The sequence below is a fragment of the Alternaria ethzedia genome (genome assembly GCF_023757985.1).
Source record: "Alternaria ethzedia strain BMP 0044 chromosome Unknown scaffold_13, whole genome shotgun sequence".
NCBI lineage: Eukaryota > Fungi > Ascomycota > Dothideomycetes > Pleosporales > Pleosporaceae > Alternaria > Alternaria ethzedia.
Genome location: NW_026056206.1, coordinates 814,955 through 838,100, shown reverse-complemented (window position 1 = coordinate 838,100; position 23,146 = coordinate 814,955). Strand labels below are relative to the sequence as shown.

Sequence of the window (23,146 nt, the reverse complement as noted above, 5' to 3'; positions counted from 1 at the left end):
AGAATATAAGAGTAGACATCATGGGCGAATCAACTCTAGCCCGCCAAGTCAAGCAACTTCAGTCTCGTCACACGTTTCCCCTCTTCTCCGTCAGCGTTCAATACACAACTAGCATACACCATGACATCACCAAGAGGTTTTGAACCGTGCTGCCTCAAATCATTCGACTGGGACGGTACACCAAGCGGCCACGAGGCGACAATCGCGAACAACCCAACCTACGTTACCGGCTCCAACCCCAACGCAGCCGTCCTCATCGCCCACGATGCCTTGGGCTGGAGATTCGGAAACACCCGTCTTCTAGCAGACCATTTTGCCAAAGAGGTTCGTCCAGCCTCATCTGAATAACATGATATGATGCTAACGAATGTGCTACACACTCTAGGCAAACGTCACAGTCTACATTCCTGACTTCTTTGGTGGAGAGGTACTTGATGTAGGCCTGCTCAAAGCAGGCAAGTTCGACAAATTGGATGTCGAAGGTTTCAAAAAGCGCAATAGTCGTGAGGTCCGCGAACCGGAAATCTTCGCATGCGCCAAAGAACTCCGCGCCAATGGCTTCAAGAAGATTGGCGCAGTGGGCTACTGCTGGGGCGGCTGGGCCATTCTCCGTCTCGCAACTGAGAAGTTGGTCGATTGTGTCATCTGCGCTCATCCGTCCTTGCTCACCGAGGAGGATTTTGATGGTGTCGATGTACCAATCATGTTCTTGCAGCCGGAACATGATAGCATGTTCCCCGAGGAGATGAGGTTGTACGCGTTCAAGAAGCTAGTCTTGGAGAAGAAGAACCAAGCGGTTGAGTGGGTACATTTCCCAGATGCTCACCATGGCTGTTTTACCAAGGGCGACGAGGAAGTTCCGGGAGAAAGGGAGGCTATGATCAAGGCCAAGGACAGGGCGGTGACGTGGTGGAGGGAGTGGCTTGTTTGAGTCTGCCTCATGACGACTTCGAGATCTTAGTCCTATTCCTTACAATGAAGAAGTCAACAGGTGATCTGCAGTCTGCATCGGCCCAACAAAGGGAATTTGACTAAACACCAAGGCAATGTATATTTCTAGGTTATCGACTTCTAACAGGCGTTGGATCTTTTGATTCTATGGGCTGATCCTGCGAGCTGTCTACCACTGACAATCTGCCACTTTACATGTAATCATCCATGCCATCAGAATCGAAATCTCCATGTCCTCCATATCCAAACTCCTCGAACTCAAGACCGTCTAATCCAAAGTCTTCAGGTCCAAAACCACCACCGGTATCTACTGGATACCCACCAAGATAGACATGCATATACCCGCCACCAGTCTGCGCGGCAACCATCTGCGCGGCCATACTATCCCCCACAGTCTCACCATCTACGATAGCCATTCTTGGCCTCGCTTTCGAAATCTTCTTGACGCTCTTCATATGGAGTCTTTGATCCCATAGTTCCAAATGCCTCAGTTTCTTCGCAACTGTCGTGTCCGCCAGCACATCTACCAGACCACGGCAGTTGACGCTGCCCGACGACCTGTCGTCACCGGATATAGCTATGCGCTCAATTCCGGGGCAGTTCCTGACGATGGAGGTTATCGCATTGTCGGTGAGGCTGCGCGTTTCGCTGAAGTAGATATCCCTGAGAGATGGGACGGCGCGCGTGAGGTTGGCCACAGCTGCGTCGGAAACGGCCCCATTCCCGCAACCAATGGTGCGCAAGGATTTGCGAAATTCGGGAGAGGCAGCTGCTATAGTGTTGAAATGTATGCTAAAGGGTACTGTTAGCATATCCGGTGTAAGTTCGGAAGATCTGGCAAAGCTTACTCAGTGACGCAGAGGTCATCGGTGAAGTGTATCTTTTGGATACCAGTACGTTTGATGTCGGCAAGCCCTCGAGTCTCCCAGGCTTCCTTCGAACCGTAGTACAGCATCCTCGAAGGTGGGACGTCAGCGGATTCGTACGGTTCGTACACTGGTTCAGTACGACGACCGAGGTATATGTCACGGAAGTATGCCTCCTCCTCAGGGTCATCAATATCATCACTGTCGTCTGATTCCCACTCGCTGCCGTTGTCGTCTTCGTCGTCGTCGTCTTCTTCTTCGTCTTCTTCGAGTTCGCTACCCTCTTCTTCTTCCTCGCCGTCACTCTCCGCTTCACTGTCGTCGGAATTGTTTCCTTCTGGTATATCGGACATGTCAACATCGGCCTGGACGGATCTCGAGGGCGCTTGGCGCGAAGCGTTGGCGTTCGACTGTTCGTGCTCCGATGAGCCCCTGCCTAGTGATGTTGTATCTTCATCTACGTTTGGCAGCGGATATCCCATGTGTTCAATAGCCCTTTCTTCTCCCCCTTTCAACCGCTTGCCCCCAAGCCAATAGCACGACTGCACACGGCCTCCCACAATGGTTGCGGTGGAGATGACGAGATTACGCCATTTCTTGGAGACACCTTTGATCACCAACTCATCTGTCGATTGGTCTTCAAGATAGATAGCTCTGAGGTTCGTACGCGAATTGACAATGTCTGGCTGGTTGAGAAACCCGGCGAAGTTTCCAGCTACAGGTCCTGGTTTATGCTCGGTTCCGGAGACCCTTATTATGGATACCGAAGCACAATTTTGAAGAACTCCAACAATGCCTTTGTCGCTGATGTTCGATGCCTTGTGCAGAAGGACTTCTCTGAGTTGCGTGTTGCGTGATGCGATAAACTTGACATCGGCGTTGGCTAAGGCTGAGCCAGTGCAATCCATCTGCAGCACCTCGAGCGACCTCGTGTTTTGCCCTATAGCTTGGATATGCTTCCTATAACCATAATCAGTGACTGTAACTGTTCGCCACACATCTCGTGTCCTTACCGTTCAACGCGAAATTGTGAACCGAAGTGTAAGTATCGGACGCCATCTGTGAGTCTCTTTGCGTCCCACACCGCCTCGGTGGGATAAAAGACGCGTTCTGCTTCTGGGTAGTCACTGCGCTGATATTTCGACATGGATGAAGCCATGACTGATTCAGAGGAACTGGAAGGTAAGGTAGAAAGAGGGTGGAATCAGATGGGTTTTTCATATGTGATCAATGCACGGGCCACCTTGAACCCTGGGACTAAACGTCACAGAGCGACATTTCGCTTTCGGTAATCCATGCACCTTCAACAAGCAAAAGCCTAAGCATGCCTGCAGCCTACATCAAGATACAAACATGGAATGTAGGCGACCTAACGTTGACGTAGACTCTAGGGTGTTCAGACTTTTTCTTTTAAATGAGGTGCATAGATGATTCGTATCCCACTAAATCTTTTTGACCGTCGGTTTGGCTAGTAAATATATCGCATAAGAACAAGATTACTTCTCTTTTACATCTGACGGAAGATCGGATAAACGTCGCCGACCTCCATAGGTACAATGCCAAACGAGACATATGAATCGATGTTTTCAGGCTCTAGCGCGACAAATGCTAGCCCTGCATTCTTTTGCGCACTGCTTACAAAGAAGCTGCCAGCGGGCAGCGTAACATCCTGAACAAGTGTCTCCGTTGTAACGGTGTTCAAGATGGCACCTTCGTAGTATGACGAACCGAGGCTAGAGGACGTAATGTTGTATGCTTCGACCTCTCCATGGAAAACATCGGGCATGGTTTCGACCTCCAGTCCTGACACCATAAGACGTTCGGCAAGGTCAGCCCACGCGCGAGGGATTATGTACCCTTCGGGCCGCGCGCGGGTCATGTTGGCAGTTGCGGGTGTGGTACTAGCGAATTCAACAGAAAGTTGAACAACCTCGCCCGTCCGACGGTCAACCATAGTATATGTGCGGTTCGAGTAAGTAGTGAAGTCTGTGATGACGATCTCCTCTTCGCTCTCGACGACCTCTGCAATAGCACCCTCGATTGTCTTCTTTACGTCCGCAGCTTCGTCTCGAGCAGTCTCAAGCACACCAAGGATCATCTGTAAACCAGCAAGGGTTCGGCGTTTGAACTCCTGGCTTGCAATTCCAATTCCACGAGTCTCGAAGAGAAAGGTTACACACTGCGTCAGTCCCATGGCGTTGCGTCCAATCTTGGCATCAGTACCAGCTTCGTCGAGCCGTGGAACCGGATTCGTCCGCGCTGCCGTCATGTATGGCTCTCCGCGCAGACCTCGGGAGAGGAGAGACGCGTTGATTGCGGGCGCAAAGACGGTCTCGGAGAGTGTGCGAATGGATGGATGGATGTTGAGGTTCTTGGCTGCGCTATACATCCCGTCGGCCGCGTTGCTGTAGTTGCCAGAGTATCGTGTCCCGGCCCCGTACTCATGCATATCAATAGCGATGTGTGGCGAAAAGCTGCTGAACCATTGCTTGATGTCGCGGGTCTGCTGTCGAGCAAGCTTGGTGTGGTCGCGGTTTGGGTCGAAGTTTGTAGCCAAGGTGCGCTGGAAGTAGGCATTCCCGTCTGGATTGTAACGCGGCAGCACAATAATGTCCATCTTCTCAAGGAAGCTGGCGGCCCACGTCGGGTCGGCATCCATCGCACCGAGAAGAGCCAGAGTGGCTTCGTCGCCAGCGGGTTCGTTCCCGTGAACTGATCCTTGAATCCATACTCGCAATTTACCAGAGGTAGTGTACCCAGAGGATGCGTTCGATGCGGAGGTAGAGAGGTAGGCGTACGGGAAAGTCTTGCCTTCTTCGCTCAGGAAGTCGGCCACGTCGTAGGTCATCCATGAAGGATTCTTCGCTGCAAGCTTGCTGATGAACTCCTCTTTCCAGTGTTAGGCTTCCATAGCTATGATTGGGTTCATCCTCCATCGTTCACGTACCTAATTTGTATTGCGATGTCGCGCCTTCAGTTCCCTCTGACCAACCCGGATCAAACGAGGCGTTTGGCAGGAAAGCGGGACTCAGAAGGGTCACATCTGGCGCTGGGAAAGCCGTCTGCTCCACAAGCTGCGAGTCAATGTTTACATTGACATGGTTCTCGCCGTATTGAGACTGCGCAAGCGCAGACGCTGCGAAGAGCGCAATTGAAGCTATACGCATCTTCGTTCGGTCTCAGCTGAGGCTGTCAAATGCGCGCAGAGCACCAATTTGTGCATGACCACTCTTCTTGTATGGCTCTCCCCCATCTTTGGATGATAGCGCTACGTCAGTCAAGACGCTTTTTCGCTGGTTGGAGTACTTTGCCAAGGAGAATCGACCTTGGCTGCAGTTGCTCCTGCCGTTTCTGGTGTCGTTTTCCTCGGAGATAGGCGTGTAGTGCGCCGTTATCGCATAAGAACGGCATTTCTGCGGCTCTTGATGGAGCACGGTAGTGCTTCTCATGGGCTTCGCGTTGGTGATGAGGGCTTGGAAGGTGGCTGGAGAGGTGTGACACGCGAAGGGCGCCGACTGCTCGGAATGGTTCCGACACGAGCTTGCATTCGATCGGACGCGTCGCGGAACATGCCGCACGTCAGTGGCACCTGCAGGCGTGGGAAGAAGACAATCTTTTACCTCGCTCGAATCTCACATACATTCTGGAACTTTGGTTACACACAACTGTTACTGCAATTCTCGGTGCAGCGCACCCAACTACCAGGTGACTGCTTAGCCAACATCCCTGCCGCGACAAAAGGCTCCGAGGCTCCAATTGGTTTCAGGCTTCCCATCAATCGTGTTGAAAAAGGATTGTCACTACGTATGGAGAAACGGATGACTACCTGCCTCCTGGTCCGGAAGTCTACTTTGCGCTGGAGTAATATCAATTCTCAATCCGACACTAATGTAGACTACAAGGCATCTGTTCATTCTTTTCCCTGTTTGCGGTGCTATATCTCTGATGAGTGTTTCGCTTCAATCATGTTCCGGCACCGTGTGACACCATGCCATCTCCCCAGCTTCCCCGCATTATGGGACAATAGCCCGAAATGCCGATGCAGGTCCATGCAACCCGCAAGAATTACCTTCCACAGGCGACCAAGTCTAGATACCATCAACCAGCCAGAATTCAGGGGACACGATGTGGTCACACGGTTCAGAAATGGACACTAAGATGATTTCACCCGCGTCTTTAATTGCCAGCTCTCATTATGTGGTAGCCGGCATGTATTTAATTGGAGCATAGCCTTTCTTTTAGAGCTCAGCCAAGAATCATGAGACTTTTCTCTTCGTTACTCGCGTGCTGCGTCACGCTTTCTTCGCTCTCTTCCGCGATCTCCATCATTTCGACTAAGAACTGGAACGTCACGAATGATGTGGAGGGTTCAGTCCGTCTCAATGGCCTTGCTTTCCAACAACACGCCTTGACCACCTTTGGCGACTACCAATACGTCGCATTTTACAAGACAGCTTCGGGATACGGCAAACATCATGTCAACCTCGGTCGGCGCAAAATCAACCCTTCTCTGGGTGATTGGCAGTACTTTGCGTTCACAGACTATGTGCAAACGACTCTTGATGAACACAACACTATCAGCATGGGCATTAGCGGCGACGGCAAGATTCATCTGAGCTTCGATCATCACGACGTACCACTCAACTATCGTGCGAGCAACACAGGCATCGCTAAAACAATTCCCGAACAGTGGACAGCCAGCGCCTTTGGAGCTGTCCAGCACAGTCTGCCTGGCTCAACCGGACCATGGACGCCGCTCACATACCCTCGGTTCGAACGCCTTGACAACGGCGATCTTCTGATGGAATTCCGTATTGGTCAGTCTGGAGCCGGTGACTCGTACATACATCGATACTCTGCAACATCTGGGCAGTGGAGCGCGGTCGGCAAATACCTCCAAGGTCAAGACAACAATGCATACATCAACGGCATCAGCAACCAGGGTGGAAAGCTCTTCGTCTCGTGGACGGTGAGGGAGACACCTACTCCCTCGACGAACCACGACTTCTACTTCGCCTTGTCGGAGGATGATGGCAAGAGTTGGAAACAGACTAATGGTCAAACTGTAGCAAAGCCGATTACGCCATCGACCGCTGGCATTAAGGTGTATTCAATCCCGCAAAACAGCCAGATCATCAACCAAGAAGCCCAGTGCGCTGACCAGAAAGGCCGATTCCATGCCCTCATGCGCGACAACTCGACAGGCACAGCGCAATTCTACCACTATCTCCGGACTCCAGAAGGCAAGTTTTCCAAGACCGCCATCAAGACGCCCGGTCTGTCAACGCCCCCATATCTTGCCTATCGAGGTAAAATCGCCGCCGTAGGCGACAACGTCTTCGCGATCCTACCAGATCAACCGAAGATGACCGTGCAAATTTGGGCCGCGACAGCCGCCGGAGCATACAACGACTGGAAGAAGTTGGCCGAGGTACCAAACGCTGCTGGTGAGCCGCTGGTGGACGAAGAGAGGCTGGATAAATTCAACGTCTTGAGCCTTTTCATCAGGCAAGGTGGGCCTTTCGGTACACGAAAAGTACAAGTATGGGATTTTGCGCTCGCTATTTGAAGAACGGAGTGCGCTCTTGACTCAGACTGGGGCTTGGTCTTCGTTCGAGCTGGTCGCCATGGCATGTACGAGTACATTAGTTCCCACAACACCAGCATTAGGACAAAAAATTGAGGCTCTAATGGCCTTGTTCCCGCACATTCTGTCTTGGCGCACTGACGCTCCTCATTTACTGCTGCTGACAGAACAAGATCGGAGCATGGAATGTTTCTCGGGAAGATTTCGCATCGCGCTAGCACGTCCGTTGACGCAATTGCACATCGGTCCCATCAATCCTAACCCAACGCTTAAAAGTAAACCTGGGCAACCGAGAACGCACGTTTACCCCAGGCCTGAATCTAGCTAGGTGCGGCGTAGTCTTTGAGTGGTTTTGCGGAGAAGGTACGTACTTGGAAGCTCCGATATGCCCAATTCCCTCGATGCCGGCTCAACCTCATCATGCACCCACCGGCTACAGTACACGGATACGAAAATGCTGGTACCCATGGGGTGACAAGCGGAGTAAGATGGAGGAAGACATGCGGGGCACGTCCACATCTGGTTTTGTCATCACAGCCGATGCGAAAATTTGCCCTCTAGTCCCGGATGCATCCCGTCCTTCGAGAAGCATAAAGCTGGCGGTATATCTCTAATTGATCGGCATCGGACCGGAAATCATCTCACCATGCCTTCCCATCTCTCTGTCCTCGCAGCCATCGGTGGCCTGCTCACGTTTGGACATGCCCAGAATTCGTCAGCCCCTTCAGCCTCAAGCACATCGACGTACTCGCAACCCAATGTACCGACTGGGGTCCCGATTTCAGGCGACTACGATGAGCCGCTTCGACCTCAAGTGCATTTCAGCCCGCCCGCTGGGTTCATGAACGATCCGAACGGCATGTACGTAGACCAAGACGGGGTTTATCATCTTTATTATCAGTACAACCCGACCGAGAACATCGCAGGAAACCAACACTGGGGCCACGCGACCAGCAAAGACCTGTACACATGGACAAACCAGCCCATCGCCATCTTCCCCGGTGGTCCAACCGAGGGCGTTTTCTCAGGATCTGCCGTCATCGATCACAACAACACCAGCGGCTTCTTCCCGAATCAGACCAACGGCGTAGTCGCGATCTACACCATCAATGTTCCCGAGAACCAGACCCAGCACATTGCCTACTCCCACGACAACGGATACTCTTTCACCAAGTACGAGAACAACCCTGTCATTGTTCCCGGTGGAACCAACCCCACTCAATTCCGTGACCCGAAAGTCATCTGGTACGAGCCTACTGAGAGCTGGGTCATGGTCGTGGCTTACCCCATCGACTTCAAGATTGGCATCTTCACAAGCCCTAACTTGATCGACTGGACTCCTACCAGCAACTTCTCCAGCTACGGCATTACCGGTCTGCAGTACGAGTGCCCGAACATGGTTGAGATGCGTGTGCAGAACTCCACTAGCGACGAGTCCAAGTATGTTATGTTGATTTCCATCAACCCAGGAGCTCCTCTCGGTGGATCTATCACTGAGTACTTCGTCGGTGACTTCAACGGCACGCATTTCGAAGCTGATGACGCCCGAACACGCCTTACGGACTTCGCGAAGGACAACTACGCCGGTCAGTTCTTCTACGGTGTTCCCGCCGATGAAGACCAGATTACACTTAACTGGGCGAGCAACTGGCAGTACACCAACGTCGTTCCCACTGCTGGTGAGAAAGTCGGCGATGGCTTCCGTAGCGTCATGACCGTACCCCGAGGCCATTATCTCAAAGATCTGCCTCGCCAGGGTCTGTCTTTGATCTCGTACCCCTCCAACATCATGTCGATCGTAGAAGAGGAGCTCGCTTCCACTGAAATCACCAGTAACGGTACTGCCTTCGTAGACTACTCCACCGTCGAGTCGGGCGCACTTTACTTTGAAGTCAATGTCACGGGACTCACTGGCGGCCCTTCGCTCGCGGGATCTATTAGCTTTACCTTCCAGTCTTCGGTTTCCGGCGAGTCGATCTCAGGTGGAACCTTCCTCTCATCTGGCGATGTTTGGCTGGACCGCGGAAAGACTGAGGCTTTCCAGAGCCCTTACTTCAATGACAAGTTCACTGCCACAGGTCTTTACGACGATAGACAGGGCTCATGGAAGATTTCGGGTATCATTGACAGGAGCATTATCGAAGTCTTCCTGAATGAGGGTGAACTCGGTGCGACCGCAGTCTTCTTCCCTACGCAACCGCTCGACATGATGATGCTTAGGGTGGCGGGATTGAACGAGACGGCAACGGCTAGTGTTGGTGTTTGGTCGTTGAAGGCCGCTTGGTTAAACCAGGCAGATGCCAACGGTACAGTTTCCGGCAACACGACCGAGGGTGGCAGCGCAATGCTGGGCTCTGCAAAGCTGTTTTAAGCATCATAGTATAATGTAGTAGAGTAGATGCAATATGAACACCCAAGGCGGACTTACCCGCCCAATGAACACATGGCCTTCTATGTGACGCTTCTACTATACCAAGGTATATCAGACCTGCCTTTTTGAACACTATGACCGTGAGAATATCAGATCATCTGATTTACTGCGGGTGCCACTTACTCCGCAGGCCGATAGATGCTCCACTCCGCAACTCGTGATCCGGTGGCAAGGGTGACATGGTGGGGACGAGCCCCTTAGCGTCCGCCTCCACACCCGAACCTTAATGGCGGATACAACACCCAATATCGTTACGTGCATACTATTACTGTCGCATGGCTTCGGCATATGTCCCACTGCCGTCATTGTGAGGCAAAACATATGTTGATGCGGAAGAACTCTACGCCGAAATCTTCCGCTGCCACTGCGACCGTAAAGTTCGTCGACGGAGCAACTCCGGCTGTAATCCGGTTCGTTGGAACTCTACCAAGCGCCGGCGCAACCTTGATTCTTTGAACATCCTCATTCGCGGATGGGTCTTAGTCTTAATGTGGATGTTGTGAGTGGCTCGTCGTCTAAGGCTTCGCCGCAAGGAAACGGTCGAGCGCCGAGGTAGTACCACTACATCGTGTATAGACTACCCCGCTTCCAGCATTATCCAAGAGCCAAGTGGAAGTTAGTGAGAAGATGGTGTGTGCGGGCGCGTTACCTGAATGAGGCGCCGAGATTGAGTCGATTGCTATATTTAATAAGGGAGCGACGATGAGAGTATGTAGAGAACATCATCCGCTCCGTCTAATACCACATTACAATGCGTACATCGACCTTCATCAGAGCGGCCGTGGTGCTGGCCAGCAGTTACTCAGTTGACGCCGATGTGACGACCACAATTGACCCAAAATCGAACTGGGGTACTTGGGAAGGCTGGGGAACGTCGTTGGCATGGTGGGCGCAGCAATTTGGCACCAGAGACGATCTTGCGGATATCTTCTTTACGCTGAAGCAGACCAAGTTCAACGGCGAGACTCTTCCGGGTCTTGGCTTCAACATCGTACGCTACAACGCCGGCGCCTGTAGTTGGAACACCATCGATGGGGAGAAGATGGTGGTGTCTCCAAACGTAAAAAGGTCGAGGCAGATGGAAGGCTACTGGTTGGACTGGAAGAGCAGCGACCCTGCTTCTTCTAGCTGGAATTGGTATGATATCTACCTCCCCGGTGTGACACGAGGCTGTTTACTAACCACCGTCTGTGCTTCAGGACGGTTGATGTCAACCAGCGAGCAGCACTTCAGAAAGCGATCGCACGTGGAGCAGACAGAACAGAGTTGTTCTCAAACGCACCGATGTGGTGGTAGGTACAACTCATGGACAAAATGTGCGTGACGTATTGACTTGTTCAGGATGACCAAGAACCACAATCCTTCGGGCGCAAGTGACGGAAGCGAAAACATCCAATCGTGGAACTTGGAGCAGCATGCAGTCTACATGGCAACGGTCGCAAAGCATTTCAAGGATAACTGGGGAGTCGAATTCGAAACTGTGGACCCTTTCAACGAGCCGAGTGCGAACTGGTGGAAGGCTGACGGCACTCAAGAAGGATGCCACGTTGATGTGTCCACCCAAGCCAAGATCGTCGGTTATCTCGACACGCAGCTCTCGAATCGTGGGCTCTCAACAAAGATCGCCGCCTCAGATGAGTCGTACTACGATCAAGCTGCCACCACGTTGAAGACAATCGGCAGTAGCGCACTCAGCAAGATCGACCGGATCAATGTTCATGGCTACCAGTACGGAAGCGGCGACCGCGCCGGTGTTCACACACTGGCTACACAGGCCGGGAAATCTCTCTGGAACAGCGAATACGGTGATGGCGTGGCTTCTGGCGAGAACCTTGCCAAGTACCTCTTCCAGGATCTTCGCCAGCTGAAGCCTACGGCGTGGGAGTACTGGCAAGTCCTCGACCAGGGAGGCTGGGGTCTCATCGACGCGGACAATGATGCGAAAACACTGGGTAAATCGACACAAAAGTACTACGTGCTTGCGCAGTTCGCCCGGCACATGCGCCCGGGTATGAAAATCCTCGATGGTGGCCGAGACAACGTCGTCGCTGCCTACGATGCTAGCAAGTCGTTGTTGGTCATCGTGGCCGTGAATTGGGACGCTGCACAGTATATCAACTTTGAGCTGTCGGGGTTCTCGGGGCGTCCTTCATCCGGCGCAACTGTCTCGAGGTGGAGCACCCAGATCGGGAGCGGCGATCGTTACGTGCAACATCTCGATACCACGATCAGTGGCACAAAGTTCTGGTCGAAGTTCGAGAAGAACATGGTGCAGACTTTCGAAGTAACAGGGATCAAGTTGTAGAGCATAGCGCATACGATAGTGTGCTAATACAGAACTGTTCCGTTGATGAGGTGAAGCGTTCGTGCGCGACGTTGGGTGTAGGTCCACATCGTGTTATGTTATCCGATTCTTTGCTTTCTTCTGACCCATACCTCTTGGTCTTCATTTCCTGGCCTTTGCTGGGTTTCCCAAACTTGAAGCCTATAGCTACCGCGGTCCGATCGACCGGTATGAAGATCAAACGACCAGTCGTGCTTTGGACACTGGATGCCTGAACTGAGCACGACGCCAAAGTCTTCGATATCGAAGGGTGTACCATTAGAGAGTGGATACGAAGAATGCGGGCATTCCTGTACGGGTCTTGGTCAGCATAGGCCCAGTGCATATAGTGGCAATGTCGCGACGTACGTGGTTGACCGCAACAAATTTTCCTTTGTACTGGAAAACCATCACTTGGTCCTTTGCATCGCCACCAACTTCGGGGTCCTTCCAGTCATCAATTGCGACCTCTGTGGCTTTGGAGCTGTCGTCGCGAGGCACATGAAACACCCGGCATCCAGCCACATACTTTTCGCCGCATGGGCGCTGTTCGCCGACGCGCGTGGAGTCGTCGAGATCCGGGTACGACGTCACTGCGCCAGCGCAAAACCACGCGTTACCAGCTTGAGATGCCCGAGAAAATGGATTGACCAGGAACGACATGCTGGGTGGCGATGACGCCGATGTGGGCGACGCGTTGATTGCACGCGACGATGTACGATGGTGGGTGCCAGGTCTTCACTAGCACCACGCTAGCCGCAGCGGAAAGCGGCTAGACTGGTCCATGTCAAGTTGTCAACAGAGACTTCCACTTCCACGCCCTGTGGTCAAATATGGAAGTCCGGTTCCAAACATGGAAAATTAGAGCGCTTAGCAAAACAGCGTACGCATTATTTAAATACCGAGATGGCTTCAAAGAGCCCGCATGTGTATAATTCTACGCTCCTTGCATACCATCGCACCTGTCTTCAAACCTCGACTAGCTGATATTCGTCGCTCATATACAACTACATCCAAAATGACGAACACCCAAGACCCTTCAAGTTATCTTGCCAACGCGCGCATCGCCCCAGAAATCTTCCAACTCCGGCCTGATTATCGCGCCCTACTTATGGTCGTCAGCAACATACCACCAGGCCCTTCCGACTCAGCAAGCGAGGCTTTCCTCTCCTCGGCAGAAGCATCAGCCAAAGAAGCACTCGCAAAAACGCCGGTGAACGACATTCCGCATGTCGCGCACTGGAAGGAAGCCTACAAGGCCTTCGGCGCAAAGCCCAAGAAGACCATGAACAGTCTCGAAGCCCTGTTACGTCGTGTTGATGCAGGCCTACCGCGTGTGAATCGCTTGACGGATATTTACAATGGAATTTCCATCAAACATCAGATCCCTCTTGGAGGCGAGGATCTTGACAAATATCAAGGAAGCCCTTTCCTGATACGCGCAAAAGGCGATGAGAAGTTTGACACAAAATCTGGCGGCGAAATCGTCATTGAGCACCCAAGTCCCGGAGAGGCAGTCTGGTGCGACGATGGTGGTGTGACGTGCAGACGTTGGAATTGGAGGCAATGCTCGAGGACTGCATTGAGTGACGGCACATCGAATGTACTCTTCATTCTGGATGCGTTGGAAGCCATCGATGATGCGAAACTAAATGCTGCGGCGGACGAGTTAAGTCAAGAACTGCAGAAGCTGTCCGCAGATGTAAAAGTTGAACGACGTCTCTTGACATCGTGAGTACTCTCCATCATGCAACAGTTGCATTGTACTATGTATTTGCTACCTATAACACGTTGTAGTCTTCATTGGGGATTGACAAGGATGGTTTATAGACTATTTATGATGATGTCCGCAGCCTGTCCAACGTTAGCGTATATGCTGCAACATTTGCAATCCCACTGACCTTCTCTGCAATCACATACGCTGTAGAGCTTGTATGTGCACTTGGTAGGAAAGGCAGAATACTGATATCAACAACGCGCAATCCGGCCGCACCATGCACCCTTAAATCTGGTCCTACTACGCCTCCCAGATTTCTGGGTATCATCGCAGCTGTGCAGCATGGGTGCAAATGCGAGAGTACCATGGAACCCTTGATGTAAGATTTGAGGTCTTCGTCTGACTGAACAGCTGGGCCAGGAGTTGCTTCAACCGCACCGTACCTGCGCATAGTCGGAGTATCCAGTACCTTACGAAGCCATTTGATATGCGCAATGTGGATGGAGAAGTCGATGGGACTGGAGCCAGCGCGGTAATCAAGTATAGGCTGAGCTAACAGGTCGGTTGAATTGAGGTGGACAGTACCGCGACTCAATGGATGGAGAATGATGGGGCGCATAGTCGTCCCAGTCGCAAAGGGTACTTCTGCACTGGGGGCTTCTGGGTTTGCGAGAAGGTCGGCAAGGACGTGAAGCTGACGTTTGTAACCAGCAACGAGGCTTGGGTCGGAGTTCTCTGGCAAATGAGCAGCCGCTATGTCGCTATCAGCCGTCTTGCGCATTTCCTCAATAATTTCCATGTACTCCTCGGTCACGTTGGGGAGTGAGATGTACAGGGCAGTATTACTCATGGCCAACGTGTAAGGGCCTCGTGCTGGCATCATATTGAATTCTGCTACTGCTCTGGCGGCATAAGCAGGATCAAGCATGTCTGAAGGCATATTGGAGAAGTTGCCAGGCTTCGTATCTGTGACACAGTCAGTGATCAGAGTGTCACACTTAACGAGCAACCTGGATACTTACAGTTCCACGATATGCCGGGAGAAGAGTGATCTTGCAAGTTTGAGCCTACTCCAGGAAGATCCAGTACCGCGGTGATGTTCAAGTCATTGAGGAGAGCTGCAGGGCCAATGCCGCTCCTCTGTAGGATGGTAGGTGTGTGCATTGCGCCGGCAGAAACGACAACTTCGGCTTTGGCGGTTACATTGAACACTTCATCATTAGAAAGAGATCGTATCTCTACCCGTGGTGGCCCGTGTGAGACGCCGTCAGTGTAGACAACCCTGATGACCTGATGCTTGACCAGCAAGTCGTAGTTTGGTCTACCCGAAACGTCGGAGTAGTGGCCCAAACCAGCGTGCGAGCGCCTGGCCGTGACTGGATGCTGAGATATGGGTACCCAACACATGCCTTCTTTGTCACCACCTCCACACTCATCTAGGGCTCGGATACCCATATCTCTCCAAGCATCCCTCGCGAGGTGAATGTCGCCCCATAGAAAAGGTGGAAAACTCGAATGGATGGGAGTCGTGCCGCCATACGCGGACATGTCCCAAGTGAACCCATACTGTTCCACCACGCTTGGCTCTGGTGGAGTGAAGGTCACGCTCTATATCGAGTCAGCTTAACGTCAGACACGAGCGGCAACCTTACTCACCTTCTTGAAGTAGGGAAACAGGCTCTCCCAGTCCCACTTGGCCGTACTGTTTGCAAACTCAGGACCTCCAATCTGAGTCCAAGCGTCATAGTCATGTCTAGATCCGCGATCAAAGTACTGGCCGTTGATGGCGCTACTGCCACCGACAGTCTGACCAACGAACAGCAAAGCCTGTTTGCCATTCATTTCCGGATTAGGTACTGAGTTGAATGTGAAGTATCCCGCCTTGTCAGTTGGCCCGCCCCAAACGAGGCTTGGCGGATCAAATGCCCCTGGCGCATATGCGACTTCGCCGTACTCAACAACCAGCACTGTTTCTGCGATGAAGGTCAACCAAAAGTGTTTTGTAGACGATTGTGAGGACTTGCTCTCTGGGAAGGCCTCAGTAAGTCGATCAGCTACTGTAAGACCAGCAGTTCCTCCACCACAAATAACGACATCATAGGTAGGCCGAAGCTCTGAGATGTGACGTTTGAAAGCAGCGCGTGGGAGCGCATTAGCGCAAGTGACGGCTAATCCAACTGATAGAATTCGTGGAATCATGGCTGTCCGTTCGAAAGGTATCACTCCGATCGTCTAGCGAGCGTCTTCTCTTATGTCACTGCTATCGCGTTGCTATGCTGCTGTGCCACCCGAACGCTCGTGTCATTGGCACTCGATAGTGCGCGTTGGCATCTGCCGGTCGTGTGGACCGCTCGTGATCGGTATGAAGTGCTCATTGGTTCTAACCTCCGTTGTAGGTCAGACTTCGTAAGCGTTGCTGTGCATCGCAGCATGCGGTTGTGGTGAGATGCGTGCAGGAGCGAGCGACCCCGCTCGAACAGGAAGGTTCATTAGTAGCCTGACTCGTGCCCGTTTTCTTGAGTGAGCATATCGCATATTCATCATGTCTTTGTTTGCGCAGCTCTACGCGGCGAAATGGCTGCTCGTAGCGGTCATTCTCGTGGCCTACGCTGTGGCGACCTTCGTTCGCTACCGGCGCCTTCGAGCCTTCCCTGGCCCGATCAGCTCGGGATGGTGTGAACTTCTGCATATGCGCGCGATACTGAGTCGACATTCGCATCTCTGGTACAAAGCCGTCGGAGATGAATATGGTGAGTAGATAGGTGGAAGTCCCAAGGTCGCTACGCGGGAGAGGCGCCGTCTCGCCCCTGTGCGGCCCGCTTGCCCCTTGCTGACAGCGGCAAACCTCAGGGCCCCTCGCGCGCATCGGCCCCAACGACCTTATTACGTCGTCGCCAGATCTGCTGGCCCATATGAACGCAGTGCGCTCACCGTACACTCGCACAGCATGGTACAACAAAGCCGTGCGGATGGAGGTTGGCAAGGACCATGTTTTTAGCCAACTCGACGAGGCTCAGCACACGAAGCGGCGCCAACAGATGGCGTCTGGGTACTCAGGCAAAGAGAATTGGTCCCTGGAATCTGACATGGACGAACACATACACCAGCTTCTGGACCTGATCAGATCAAAGTATCTTTCGACTGCTACGCGGCACGAGCCGGTGGATCTCGCCAGTAAGATTCAGTATCTTACTCTCGACGTGATCAGCAAAATCGGCTTCGGTAAAGCGTTTGGGGATATCAAAGCCGATGCTGACCTCGACGATTATATAAGTGCTGGTCGAGTCGGGTTGGCAATTATGGTCTTCACCGGGGCCCTTGGACTGACACCTTACCTCCATTGGCCACCCATCGCGCGGATGCTCGGGCCCTCAGACAAGGATAAGAGTGGTTATGGAAAGATGAGAACGGTAGCTCGGGAACTCATCGATTCGCGTCTAGAGAAGCCCACCAATAGTCGCTCGGACATGCTTTCGTCGTTCATACGCCACGGATTGACACGCGACGATATCGTGACTGAATCGATGCTCACGATTCTAGCAGGGTCTGACACGACTGCGACTGCTATACGTGGAACGATGCTCTATCTGATGACCAGCCAAAGGGCGTACAAAAAGCTGCAGGTCGAGATTGACGCTGCCGTTACCTCAGGTCATGCTGCTAGCTCGACCGGTATCGTGTCTGACGAGACGATGAAGAGCCTGCCATACCTACAAGCCGTAATGCGTGAAGGGCTTCGAATTCATCCACCTGTCACTGATATTGCTCCGAAGAAGGTACCCGTGGAAGGCGACAATGTCACGATCAACGGTAAAGCGTATTTCCTTCCTGGTGGTACCAACATTGGGTATAACGTAATGGGCCTTAATCGAAACAAGGAGATATTTGGTGAAGATGTCGACTGCTTCAGACCGGAGCGTTGGCTACTCGATGAGCACAACGAGATCCAGCTTGAGCGCTTGAACGCTATGCGCCGTACTACAGACATGATTTTTGGGTATGGCAAGTACCAGTGTCTCGGGAAGCCCATAGCATGGTTGGAGATGAGGAAGGTCATCTTCGAGGTTCGTTATTCCAGACTTTCGTATCGAGTCCCTATGCTAACCTGTATCTAGTTCCTACGACATTTCGATTGGTCTCTTGCAAGCCCAGAGAAACCGTGGAGATCTAAGAACTACTTCGGCGTCTTCCTGCAAGACCAAATGTGGTGCCACATTACTGAGAGAGAACATGGCTTATGAGGGCCTCTGCGTGACGGATGTGGGTCACGTGAAGAGTCGCAGGCCCCAGGGGCTTTCTTTGGCGTCGGCTTAAATTGATCCCAAGGTTTCTTTCTTTGTGTTCGTTAACGGCCTTTACTGTCCAACCAGTCTCTTCAGATAGGACGGAAATCCAATTATTCCGAGCAGGTTGCTTGGGGTTTGTGATGTTTGCTCCAACCTGTCCGTACTTCGACTAAGTTTCCGGTTGAATGACCTGCGCACGGTGCCTTATGCACGGCATATCGTGATGCTTGCGGGGTAATGTGGAGCGAATGTCTACCCCGGACAAGCCACTAATTTGCATCAACCGAATTGCATCAATTCGCCGGCTAATGTGACATCACCATCGTCTTGGCTCTGCTGACCGGCTTTGCAGTTGTATGTGATCGCATCAGGCATCACGTACGTGACTTATCCAGTTCGTAAAGCTGACACGTCTTTCACGGCTGCCCCGATGCGCTTTGCCCGGGCTACCAAGCAACAACTGCAATGCCAAGATCGCAAACAATTCTAGAGTGATTCAGCTCGGCAAATGACTACCGGCTATGTAGACGGCGATGTGCTCATATCTCTCATTGGTGGATCTTCAGGAACGACGCTTCCGTACAGCCTCATGGAGAGGTTCAGATGGCAGCTGTTGTATATGAGCGAATGCATATGCGTTGCAAGCATGGCGCAATTCATCAGATCCTTCCGCCATGAAGCTTCGAAAATCTTGGTTGGCCGCTGTGTGCTTCGCCACTCCCGTTCTCGCATCATCACCAATCGTTCATTCGCAGGCTGGCATATACCAAGGACGTTTCCTGCAGGAATTCGACCAAGACTTATTCTTAGGTGTCAAGTATGCTCCAAAGCCAGTGCGATTCGCTCCCGCTCAATTAGCACCGGATTCGCCCACAACATACCACAATGTCACTCAGTACGGTATTGACTGCACTGGATATGGCGGAGACACAAACACCCTGGTTGCCGCAAATTGGACAAAACTGGGAGAGGACTGTCTACACCTGAACATCGTCAAGCCAAGGACAAATGAGACAAATCTCCCGATACTGCTATGGATCTACGGAGGCGGATGGCAGCAGGGTGCTACTAGTGATCCAAGGTAAGCTGTCCGGAGCGACTGTATTCGGGATGGAATACTCATCAGCGCCAGATACAACATGAGCTACATTGTTCAGCAATCGGTACTCAACAACAAGCCCGTCATTGGCATCTCGATCAATTACCGCATGGCAGCATTTGGCTTCTTGTACAGTGAAGAAGTCGAGACCGCTGGCGCACAGAATCTAGGACTTCGCGACCAACGGCTCGCGATGCAGTGGGTCAACAAGCATATATCAGCCTTCGGTGGTGATCCTGAAAAGGTCACAATCTGGGGTGAATCAGCGGGCGCATACTCCGTTGGTGATCACATCGCTGCACATAACGGCGATAACGAAGGCCTGTTTCGCGCGGCTATCCTAGAAAGCGGCAATGCTGTTGGTGCACCACTCAATGGCACCGACTGGTACCAGCACATGTACGACAATCTGACTGAGTCGGTCGGCTGCTCAGGTGCCGAGGATACGCTCCAGTGTCTTCGTGACGTACCCTACGAGACCATCGCACCATATGGCTACCAAGGTCTCGAATGGTTCCACGTCATAGATGGCAGCCTAATACCTCGGTACGGCCAACAATCGTTGCGGGAAGGCAAGTTTGCGAAGATACCCCTCATACTTGGCACCAATACCGACGAAGGCTTTGGTGTAAACGGGGTGAACAGCGACTCCGACGCTATCAATCAACTCGTACACTCCAAACGCTGGAACGTCAACGAGACTGTCGCGGAGAAACTTCTCGAGCTGTACCCGAACGACCCTACACTCGGCGAGCCATACGGATGGGGGAATCGCACATGGCCGCAGTTTGGGTTACAATACAAACGTTACCAAAGTATCGCAACTGATCTGACGATGTATGCTCCTCGGAGATTGCTCGCGCAAAGCATGAGTGAACATGTCGATCAGGTCTACTCGTATCGATGGGATGCGCCCAAGTTCAACAACACACCGGAAACAATCGGCGTTAATCACTTCTCTGAGGTCAGTACCACGTATTATTGCGTTATTCACAGAAGCAAGGACTGACTTTATGACAGATACCATTCGTCTTTGGAAACCCAGAACAGCAGCTTACCCCATTGGGCAACAGCTCCGAAAACATTGCATTGTCAAAGCTTGTCATGCGCATGTGGACATCTTTCGCGTACGATCTCGATCCTAACGGCCATGGAAGTAAGTTTTGATGTCATTCATTACTATTTAAAAGCTAGTACACTAACGCGCGTAAAGTAACCCAAACTCCCCAATGGCCGAGCTATGCCACAAATGCGACCAACTTTGTCTTCCGAAAAGACCAAGGCTATATCGAGGATGACGACGATAGAGCTGAAGGAGTTGCTTATATCAACAGTTTAGTGCGATGAAGCTGTTTGTAGGCCAGTGTCAAAAAAAATCAGAAAGTACCAACGCACATTGATCTCAGCATCGTCAATATAACTACCTGATAGCAAGTGTATTCCATGTGATGAGCTTCCAGAGTTGAAGAGACGAGAACTTCAGATGAATAGGTGGCAGGGAATGTGTCCGAAGTTGTTCTTCTCCGATGTATGCAGACCAGCTTCGGTCTAGTCCAACAACTCTATCGTTACCAGATCGTTCATTGCTACACTCAATACGGATAATCTCATGGACGTCGCGAGATTGACGAGAGTCGTGCAAGGATGCTGGGATCTAACGGACGTTCCAATTCGGGGTCCCTCAGCTCCGGATTCCCTGCAAAGATCCTGGTAGGCTTTGTATGGTCCTCATGCCACTCCGTCTTGTGCATATAATGGTTGCGTTGATTGATGTAGGAAAGACGTTGCGCCATCGGCGGACCGTGCTCTGTTGTACTCTCTAGAAAGATAGCGAGTTTGGGAAAGCCGGGACAGTTCCAAGCCTTGTGTATACCCCTAAGAGTTGTATGACCTGCAATATCCTCCCGTAGGGATTGGGACCTGTTGCGCCACACTTCGATTGCTGTAGATAACCGCTTTTGAAGCAGAAGCAGAAGATCCCCAACATGAATGCCATCCGTTCGATTGACTGTTCCTACCACTTGCAGATCTTCGTGACTCTTCCCTATTGCGTAAATGCGCAAAACTTTGCAGGGTGGCCGGGTAAGAAACATGCTGTGAATGAGTTGCTCCCGATACGGCCCTTTTGCTGATGATATATCTTTGAAATAGTCTTTTATGCGAGGCTTAACGGTAATGGTGTAGTTGCCCTGTGTTGATTGGAAGCAATCCCCGAATGGATCGACGAAATATGGATTCACTTCGACTTGAGAGAGATCCAGCCATCGAGGACAATCTTCTGGATAGTAGAAATCTTTGAAAGAGCGCATTCTAAAATCCACGAGGAACCTGATATGGAGAGCTTTTAGCAACGGCTGCGGGAGTGTATTTGCTTGCGTGAATTGCGCCGTGAGAAAGGGATCGAACAGTCTACGATCATGAGTTCCCGAAGATGCCATGTCGATAGTGTCCTGAAGTTTGGTGACCTCATCATTAGATGGTGGTAGCCACTTGAGGCTCGGCGGAATAGCGTCACCGTGTTCGACAGCTGCGCAAGGGTACGGGACGCGATATTGTGTATCTAGCGTGTGCACAACGACCTCTCTCCAGTGTCTTGAAACATTCCATGCTGCGTAGTGAGTCCCCGGGGAGGCGTGAGAGAGAATTTGCTCGAGTAATTCGACGACGTCTAGGGCGCGGTGAGATCCGCCATGGCGCGTGTGTTGCGAGACTAACGGTGTAGTGAGCGAGGCCTTTTGGTCCACGGACTTGGGGTCGTAGAGTGCGATTCTCTCGTCGATGACGCGCAGGGCGGATGTCCTTGACTCTTCGACACTTTTCTCCAGCTGATCAGCATTCTTGGGTTCGCTGACGGAGGCAGGGCTTCCGTTGTCGGCCATGCTGTCTAATACGAGACGATGTATGTTTGAGGCTTTCTAAGTAGAAGAGAGGACGGGCACTTGCGTAACATCGACCAGCAAATCTCGTCTTTATAGTAGATCAGTATCTAGGCAGACAGTGAGCACGTGATAAAGGGTCTGCGGTTGCCTCATGCTGACCCAGCATCTCAGCGGATAACTAAAGTCAGACTTACACTTATACCAAAGCGCAATTTTCGTATGCCTTGAATTCAGCGTACCTAGGTAGTCGTCGTATCTGAGCCGAGAATTCGAGCGATTATTTGCTGGTTTAGTCAGGCATTAAGTACTGGTGTTGGGACATGAAATTAGGTATCGAGGGCACCTGGGTACCTAGCTACGCACCCGCATCCCACCACTTTGATATTATCCCGGCTGGCATTCACCCTTTATTCTCTCGATACCCAAATAGCAATGCGCGCGGCCGAAACTACGCCGCTTCCGCACGAAATGCTGAATGCTTATAAGCTCGACGACGTGAAGCCGGGGCGCCCCGAACTCGTCTGGAGGCGCATGACGTGGTGGTGAACCCAGATCCCGCGACGGCCACAAACACTTGACTTCACCCCGACTGCGCAAATGATTCAGAGGACACCTCACATCGGACGTCGCTAGTAGTGTTGAAGAAGACTCAGCTTCCCCGCGCGCGGTCTCGATGCTGACGCTCTCGCTCAAAAAGCCGCAAGAGGCTTAGCGTAGGAGGACCCTTATCGGCCGGGCGTAACAGCGTGCTCACTTCTTCCACCATTCATGAGATCTACGATTGGCGAGAATGGGATACGATCAAGTTGGTGGCTACAGAGTCATGCAGACGTAAAGGGTAATAGTCGCGCTATCAGCGCTTGGTACGATGCTTGTTCTGACGGTGAGACCGTTTAGATGAAGGTGTACCGTAGACAGAGGGTGTATAAAGGTAGGAGGTAGCGCTGTGGTCAGCGACAGCAATTCATACCTCTCACATTACTTCTTGACAAAGATCTTTTCTTTCA

At 52.0% G+C, this 23,146-nt stretch overlaps 9 protein-coding genes across 9 annotated transcripts; 6 read left to right on the top strand and 3 right to left on the bottom strand.

The window, feature by feature from the left end:
• Positions 1-120: 120 nt before the first annotated feature.
• J4E87_006147 (uncharacterized protein) lies at positions 121-931 on the top strand (the record flags this gene model as incomplete). The annotated part of the gene is made up of 2 exons (XM_049377752.1): positions 121-324; positions 386-931. 2 exons carry the CDS (start codon positions 121-123, stop codon positions 929-931), a joined length of 750 nt encoding a protein of 249 aa, XP_049232793.1.
• Positions 932-1,142: 211 nt separating this feature from the next.
• On the bottom strand, positions 1,143-2,725 carry J4E87_006146 (uncharacterized protein; the record flags this gene model as incomplete). The annotated part of the gene is made up of 2 exons (XM_049377751.1): positions 1,143-1,743; positions 1,800-2,725. 2 exons carry the CDS (start codon positions 2,723-2,725, stop codon positions 1,143-1,145), a joined length of 1,527 nt encoding a protein of 508 aa, XP_049232792.1.
• A 599-nt stretch (positions 2,726-3,324) lies between these two features.
• J4E87_006145 (uncharacterized protein) lies at positions 3,325-4,984 on the bottom strand (the record flags this gene model as incomplete). The annotated part of the gene is made up of 2 exons (XM_049377750.1): positions 3,325-4,706; positions 4,765-4,984. 2 exons carry the CDS (start codon positions 4,982-4,984, stop codon positions 3,325-3,327), a joined length of 1,602 nt encoding a protein of 533 aa, XP_049232791.1.
• Positions 4,985-6,075: 1,091 nt separating this feature from the next.
• J4E87_006144 (uncharacterized protein) lies at positions 6,076-7,386 on the top strand (the record flags this gene model as incomplete). The annotated part of the gene is made up of 1 exon (XM_049377749.1): positions 6,076-7,386. The coding sequence occupies one exon, from the start codon at positions 6,076-6,078 to the stop codon at positions 7,384-7,386; it is 1,311 nt and encodes a 436-aa protein (XP_049232790.1).
• A 664-nt stretch (positions 7,387-8,050) lies between these two features.
• J4E87_006143 (uncharacterized protein) lies at positions 8,051-9,775 on the top strand (the record flags this gene model as incomplete). The annotated part of the gene is made up of 1 exon (XM_049377748.1): positions 8,051-9,775. The coding sequence occupies one exon, from the start codon at positions 8,051-8,053 to the stop codon at positions 9,773-9,775; it is 1,725 nt and encodes a 574-aa protein (XP_049232789.1).
• A 1,344-nt stretch (positions 9,776-11,119) lies between these two features.
• J4E87_006142 (uncharacterized protein) lies at positions 11,120-12,140 on the top strand (the record flags this gene model as incomplete). The annotated part of the gene is made up of 2 exons (XM_049377747.1): positions 11,120-11,127; positions 11,177-12,140. 2 exons carry the CDS (start codon positions 11,120-11,122, stop codon positions 12,138-12,140), a joined length of 972 nt encoding a protein of 323 aa, XP_049232788.1.
• A 1,036-nt stretch (positions 12,141-13,176) lies between these two features.
• Positions 13,177-13,893, top strand: J4E87_006141 (uncharacterized protein; the record flags this gene model as incomplete). Its single annotated transcript, XM_049377746.1, has 1 exon — positions 13,177-13,893. One exon carries the CDS (start codon positions 13,177-13,179, stop codon positions 13,891-13,893), a length of 717 nt encoding a protein of 238 aa, XP_049232787.1.
• A 282-nt stretch (positions 13,894-14,175) lies between these two features.
• On the bottom strand, positions 14,176-15,971 carry J4E87_006140 (uncharacterized protein; the record flags this gene model as incomplete). Its single annotated transcript, XM_049377745.1, has 5 exons — positions 14,176-14,192; positions 14,350-14,841; positions 14,898-15,483; positions 15,532-15,784; positions 15,967-15,971. The coding sequence occupies 5 exons, from the start codon at positions 15,969-15,971 to the stop codon at positions 14,176-14,178; spliced, it is 1,353 nt and encodes a 450-aa protein (XP_049232786.1).
• A 645-nt stretch (positions 15,972-16,616) lies between these two features.
• Positions 16,617-20,607, top strand: J4E87_006139 (uncharacterized protein; the record flags this gene model as incomplete). Its single annotated transcript, XM_049377744.1, has 6 exons — positions 16,617-16,625; positions 16,713-17,939; positions 18,917-19,242; positions 19,294-20,224; positions 20,281-20,416; positions 20,474-20,607. The coding sequence occupies 6 exons, from the start codon at positions 16,617-16,619 to the stop codon at positions 20,605-20,607; spliced, it is 2,763 nt and encodes a 920-aa protein (XP_049232785.1).
• Positions 20,608-23,146: the final 2,539 nt, after the last annotated feature.